Raw genomic sequence first — 6,571 nt, 5'->3', positions numbered from 1 at the left:
AACTGTGACTTCCACCTTACGTAAAATCCAAACAAAATAGCACCTTAAAAGTTAACCATACTTTCTCTATCTATATCGATTTTAGCTGTCTAACAGTCCTTTAAATCTGTTAAATTAGAATCAAAGTTCATTCATTTCATAATATTTCACTGAACATTTTCACTAATGGCTTTTAAGACAGTTGCTCACTTAACTCCAAGTGGATTCAGTTTCATATTTGTAAAATGTTAAGCGTGCGGAGGTCGTAAATGATGTCTTTTTAAGTTTAAAATTTCTAATTTCCGAGGCTTTTTAAACGCAGCATCAGTCTCATGTGTGCTAAATCAACCTCGCTTCCTCGAGAATAACTTTAAAGTATTTTTGATATTTCAGCCCGACAGACAGTTGGGCTTCCACGTTTCTAATGTGTGCAGACGTCTCCTCGTTATGGCGGAAAGTGTCCGAGTAAATCTTTTGACTGTTAAAACAAATTTAGGCGTCTTCAGAATACTAAGGGTCTGGTTTTAGCTAGGTTCTGTTAGCTGATCATTTCAGAAGAATGGAAAATAAAAAAGAGAAAACGTTTCAGTTCGTGGTCGTGGGGGGTGGCATCGCTGGCGTGACATGTGTGGAGCAGGTGAAATGAGATGAATGGCATGTAAAAGCTTTGCTAGTACAATGCGTGTGCCATGTAGCTACTTAACGTACATGTTAATCTACATTGACAGCTGTCGTCCCAGATTCCGTCCGCTGACGTGGCTCTGATAACTGCAGGTCCCCACATCAAGGCAGTGACCAACTACAAGCAGGTCAGAGGGACATTGATGACGATGATGGTGGCGGTAGCTCAGTGGGAGCTTCATCTCTGACAGAGTTATGGATTTGTTCTCACAAACTCCCACGTTACAAATGCATGCGCTCATGTATTTTAAGTCATCAACCGTACTAAAAAAAAGAAATAATCAGTATTTCATTATGATGATTCATTATGATTCACATACAAGCTGCCTTTAAAAACATAATATGATCATCATGGACACACTGTATTTTACTGTTCGGGTTTGACTATCAACAGGCTATCTTATCACTTCTCTGAATGGCTTTTAATGCTGTAATTTTCCATTGTCCTCCTTTCAAAGGTGTCCAGGACACTGGAAGAGTTTGACGTGGAGGAGCAACCATCTAGTGTTCTGGAAGAAAAATTCCCCAACCTTACTATCATCCATTCTGCTGTTAAATCACTCCACACAAAGTCACATGTAAGGTTTGGCCGCATGTAGGATGCATATGTGACAGCAAAGGCCACACATGTTGTTTACTTAATGTAATTATAGTAGAGTGCAAACTGATTTCATGCAACAAGCACTTTACTATTAACTGTGTACTATTGCCACCTTGTGGACATATGGTGGGCAGGTTCCATGGAACAAGAATGAGATTATTGTTGCAGTACAATAGTGAATTTCACTATAATGAACGGTGCCTCCGTTTAGGAAAACAGAGGAGATGGTGCGTCCTCTGTCTCATGAAAATAAATGATCAACATAACAGTCAAGAGACTGCGTTTTATATCATAACTTGCAAATATGCAAGCAATTTTTTAAATGTGGTAATTGAAATATAAATGTTACGCAATGTTGTTATAGTTTGCCTGATATGAAAATGTGCTGCTTTCCTTGAAGCACTTCGTTACGAGTTTAGTGACATGTCTCGTAATCAAAGATAATGAGCCAAATCAAAGCTCAAAGTGAAGTGAAGGTTGTCGTGCAGGTCAGTCTGTACTGGTTGTGCCTTCATTTTAGACGTCAGCTTTTAGGATTATCAATAATTAATTTGACTTGAGAGGTGCTGAGAGCTTTAATAAAGGTGAGTGTAGCAGATCTTCAGCTGGAAAAGAAAACTGTGTTATGGCCTGCATAACACAACACAAAAAGAACATGGGGTGAAGGATTAAGGATGAGATTTGGTTTGATGAGATTTTTTCTTACATTGCAACCCCTTCTCAGGGATTTGCGTCTCCTCCTGGATCGTAAATTAAGATCTTTTGTGTGTTAGGCAAATGTGTTAAATGCTTACAAGGCTAGGAGGATTAAAAGATGACCTTTATGTTTAAATCACACCTTTTTTCAAGAAACTGAGGTTGTGAGATAAAACAGTTAAAGCTCACAATTGATTACCATTTCCCTTGTAATGCTCCTCTCTTCGTCAGTGTGTGGAAACTGCAGATGGCCGGGTTTTTGGTTACAAGAAGCTGTGTATCTGCAGCGGTGCCAGACCCAAGCTGCTAACCCAGGACAACCCTTACGTGCTGGGGATACGGGACACAGATAGTGCTCAGGTACAAGCCAAATCTTCTGGATGTTTGTGTAGCTAGTAGCATGTGGGTCTGAAATTCCTGAGGAAACTAACCTCATAAGACTTTCATAGTAACACCAAACAGTTTGTCCAAAGAAAACAGCTTTACTGCTTGTCCTTGTATTTTAGTCCCTCTTCTCTGGTCTTCATTAAGGTGATATTACTTAACTGGATGTGGCATTAGCGACTAATTACCAGTCTACTAACCCTTTGAGCTCCTGTACAACTAAACAGTGTTTGAATTTCAGCTATTACAGGTTCTGTAAGATCTTATTGGTTTCACTGAACAAAAAAAGGGTGTTTGTGTATTTTCTACATCTGCATTAGTTGCACATAGTCTGTCTGTAAATGATTGTGTTTTATTAATAACCTTTAAACACAGATGAGTCACTAGTTTTCTTTGTTCTTTTAAAGGAGTTTCAGAAGAGGTTATCCAAAGCTAAGAGGATTGTTATTGTTGGGAATGGAGGAATTGCCTTGGAATTAGTGTAAGTCTGCTGTAGCCAGAATGCCATTTGAGCCCACAGTTATTCATGCTTTACTGAGTACTTGTGAACTTTGTGATCTTTAGGTATGAGGTGGAAGGCTGTGAGGTGATCTGGGCGGTAAAGGACAAGGCCATAGGAAACACATTCTTTGACGCAGGAGCGGCACAATTCCTCATCCCATCGCTTGAGGCCGACAAACCCCAGGCAGCTGCCCCCTGTAAGAGGCCTCGCTTCACTACAGAGGAAGCAGCTCCCGGAGGCTCACACATCTTCACAGCAGGTTCTTTCTTTTCCTTCCTGTTCTACACTTCTGCTCTTCTCTCCTTTAGTACAGAAAAAAGTATATAAAGCAAATGTTTGTCTTCTCTCAGATAGAAGCTCACAAGCGTACGGTCACGGTCCTACGGATTCTGGAAGTGCCCTGGGTCCTGACTGGCATGAAGGAATAGCTCTTCGAGGAGCAGAGCAGGTGAGATCCTGTATGCGTGGTTGAAGTCTGTGGGGAGTAAAAAAAAAGGCTAATGTTCTGTTTGAACAAGGTCCTAAAATGTCTTACATGTTCTGTTTCTGTGGTAGTTGAATTTTTAGAATGTGTTTTTAACTTAAAAACAGTACAGTTAATTTGGGAAATTAGTTTTGTGATCTTTATCTAAATGCATGTCACTTCCTCTGTGTTGTTCCGCCTTTCTAAGATACCTATTATATTTTACAGTGCAGCTAAATGGGTTCACACCCTAACGCCCATTAACTTAATAGCATAGCTGCGGGTACCTTCTGTTGGTTCATTATCAGATTCATAGTATCAAAATCCCTCTTGAACCTTATCTTGCTACTCAACAGCTATAATGGAAAAACATTTTTTATTTTAGTAGTTAAGTTAATGTCAGGTTATACTTCTTTTCCAGTCATGCTGACCACTCAGTTTTAACTGTGCATTCATAATGTGCTTTATTCTAAAAGCTTTATTTGACTGTCGTGGCCTGTTTAAAATCATCAGTTAACCAATCATGTAAATCTTTTGACTCCTCCAACAGTCAAATGGCACATAGACAACATGCAAATTCTACACACATAGGCCCAGTGCTAACCACTATGAGATGTTACAGAACTCTTCCCATAAATTTCTATTCAGGTTTGTTTCAGTGCCACGTCTCCTCATTATACAGTCACAGTCAAAAGAAAGTACACCGTCTGTCAGATCTAAGATTTTACATATCAGGTCACAAAATTGCGTAAATACAGACCTAAAAGCCCAGACCTACAAACTGCCAAAACCCCTGCTTTTAGAAAGGTGCTCACACTTGCTGATGATGAGTTAATCATCTGCATTTGATCAGCAGCACCTGACTGCTGCTTACCCTCTTAAGTCATACGGAAGCAGTAAGCAGTGGTGTTCCACACGCTAGTTTTGTGTTTCATGTGATCGCGTATTTAACAAATTCTAAGATCTGCTCAGATGATTTTTAATCTGTCTTGATATGTCGAACCTTAAACCTAAAAGAGGGTTTCTTTTTACTGCGACTGTACAGTAAAATCTCTAACAGATGATGTAAGGTTGTTTGTTTCAGACATGGCAAAAATGCAGTGAGAGAAATGGGGAAGTGGTTATTTCCACTTCGGCACACAAAAATAACGTAGGCTGTGGTGGTGAGGCAGCACAGAATTACTGCTAACCTCGTTCACAACTACACGAAATGCTGAACAAGCGGACAATCTAAAAGTTTAACAGTATTAGGTTCTAAAGTTGCTTTTTGCTTCTTTTTAACATTGTTTTACTAACCATTTCAACCTGGTTGCAATAACACTAGCCTCATAAGGCTGAAATTAATGGTTGTAGCTTATGTAAAAAATTTTAAAAAATCTTCAAAATACAGACTTTTTGGATTACTAGACTCTGAGTCCCTGGGTTAGCAACACAACAATAATTTGTCTGACCATCAGTCACAAATCCACACTTACTTTACTGGCAGGGATTAAATATCAAATAATGTGTTGTATGGCTCACTGCACATAGACACATTTAGTAGTTTATAAAAGCCCGAGTGTAGCACACAGTTTATCCTGTCATACTGTCCTCCTGTTCTGATGAATCCCCTCACACTGCTGGCATTTGCTCAGGTGTCCCACAGAGTTTCAGTGGAGTACCAGTGTGAGGTGGAAAAGATCTTCACCTGTGAGGAGCTTCATAAATCCCCAGAGCAAACACTAAGAACTGAGTGTGGTGAGGATTAAATTTACTGCTCTGTGTTTTTCTCTGACCCTGCTCCTTCTTGCTCACTTTTTTGTTTGTTTTTTTACACTCTGCCCTTTGTCTGAGTAGGAGACTGGCCAGTTTACGTCCGGCTGACTAATGCCCAGACATTTGGCTGCGATTTTGTTGTCAGCGCCACAGGTGTCGTTCCAAACACTGAGCCCTTTCTCCAAGGCAACACGGTAAGAAAACTCATCCATATGCAAAGTGGAAATTCCTAGTGACTCTGCCAGAGCTTTCAGGCTTTGGGAACGTTGTTGTTTTGCATTATTATTAAATGCGTTCGTGCCATTTGTCATTCATCGTACGGCCATGCGTCTGGCCAGTACCGTGTTAGATTTGACCAAAAGTTGTTGAGCTGCACACAGTTTCATGACTGTATCTGCTATGTTACATTAAATACTCATGTTCCCACATAAAGTGCCTTTTCCCTCTTGATTCCCAAGTGTTCTCACTAATAGTACACACTCTACCTCTTCTCGTGTCTGCTCACTTCGATGTAATGTTCAGTGTTTTGCAAGGCAAATTGCATGAGACCTACTTGTACGGCTTATCTGTTTTTGTAAGTGGAAATGTGGTTTTAATGCCTCTAGATGTCAGTAAAGCATAGGTGAGCTTTTTCATTACTCTGGTTTTTCAGCCTGTGTAAAGCTGCTGGATTTCCAGCAAAGTGCCACTGCATCAAAGTTAGTGTAAAGTCTACAGCAACCACTCTGATTTACTTATATGTACTACATCTTCCTTTGTTTTGTTTTTTTATTACTGGTGCTGATCATTTCTCTGTGTGAAAGTTTGTGGTTGCAGACGATGGCGGCCTACAAGTAGATGATCACATGATGACATCCGAGGCAGATGTGTACGCTGCAGGTGACGTGTGCACTGCATGCTGGGAGCAGAGCCCTCTGTGGCAGCAGGTAAAAAAGCAGTCAGTTAATCTACAGTGCAGCATTTTTGTCCTTTAAACATTACGTACTGCTCATGTCGTTTAAGTAATCCAGTGTAAAAATTAGAAAAAGTAGCGTACCATGTGTTTCCTGATTTTTGACTTAAAACAAAATTATAATGCCAAGCAACTGTTTCTGTTTTAAGCAACTTCTATATGTGGAAAACAATTAAAAGTTAGATAATTAGATGTATTAGCTTATGCCATGGCAAAGCATCCATCTGTCCATCCGCAAGTCATAGGAATTGCTACTTCTGGACACAATGAGCAGCTAATCATCTTAATTGTGCTCAAGGTCAAGATTGAGATCTTATGGGTCATTTTACAGGCACAGTTTTCACAACACTTACTACTCCTTCTAGACAATTGGACAGATTTTAGTGAAACAAGATTAGTTTGTCCCAGATATGACTGTTTGCAAGGCTTCTTTATATTCAATTCAATTCAATTTTATTTATATAGCGCCAAATCACAAAAAAAGTCGCCTCAAGGCGCGTCATAGATACAGAGAAAAACCCAACAATCATATGACCCCCTATGAGCAAGCACTTTGGC

The 6,571-nt window shown here is 39.9% G+C and overlaps 1 protein-coding gene across 1 annotated transcript in view; it reads left to right on the top strand.

Annotated features, from left to right (window-relative positions):
* The first annotated feature begins 302 nt into the window (after window positions 1-302).
* The window catches only part of pyroxd1 (pyridine nucleotide-disulphide oxidoreductase domain 1), a 10,860-nt gene continuing 4,591 nt past the window's right edge, over window positions 303-6,571 (top strand). Inside the window, exons 1-10 of the mRNA XM_005725090.1 lie at window positions 303-616; window positions 708-788; window positions 1,119-1,238; window positions 2,189-2,317; window positions 2,749-2,822; window positions 2,906-3,102; window positions 3,194-3,291; window positions 4,941-5,043; window positions 5,143-5,255; window positions 5,865-5,987. Coding sequence (XP_005725147.1) covers window positions 539-616; window positions 708-788; window positions 1,119-1,238; window positions 2,189-2,317; window positions 2,749-2,822; window positions 2,906-3,102; window positions 3,194-3,291; window positions 4,941-5,043; window positions 5,143-5,255; window positions 5,865-5,987 — 1,116 coding nt within the window. The 5' untranslated portion in view covers window positions 303-538. The remainder of the gene's footprint in view (window positions 617-707; window positions 789-1,118; window positions 1,239-2,188; window positions 2,318-2,748; window positions 2,823-2,905; window positions 3,103-3,193; window positions 3,292-4,940; window positions 5,044-5,142; window positions 5,256-5,864; window positions 5,988-6,571) is intronic.

The sequence above is a fragment of the Pundamilia nyererei genome, unplaced genomic scaffold (assembly GCF_000239375.1).
Source record: "Pundamilia nyererei isolate P.nyererei 1_Seehausen unplaced genomic scaffold, PunNye1.0 scaffold00014, whole genome shotgun sequence".
In the NCBI taxonomy this organism is placed as follows: domain Eukaryota; kingdom Metazoa; phylum Chordata; class Actinopteri; order Cichliformes; family Cichlidae; genus Pundamilia; species Pundamilia nyererei.
This window is presented reverse-complemented; position numbering and strand designations above follow the sequence as displayed.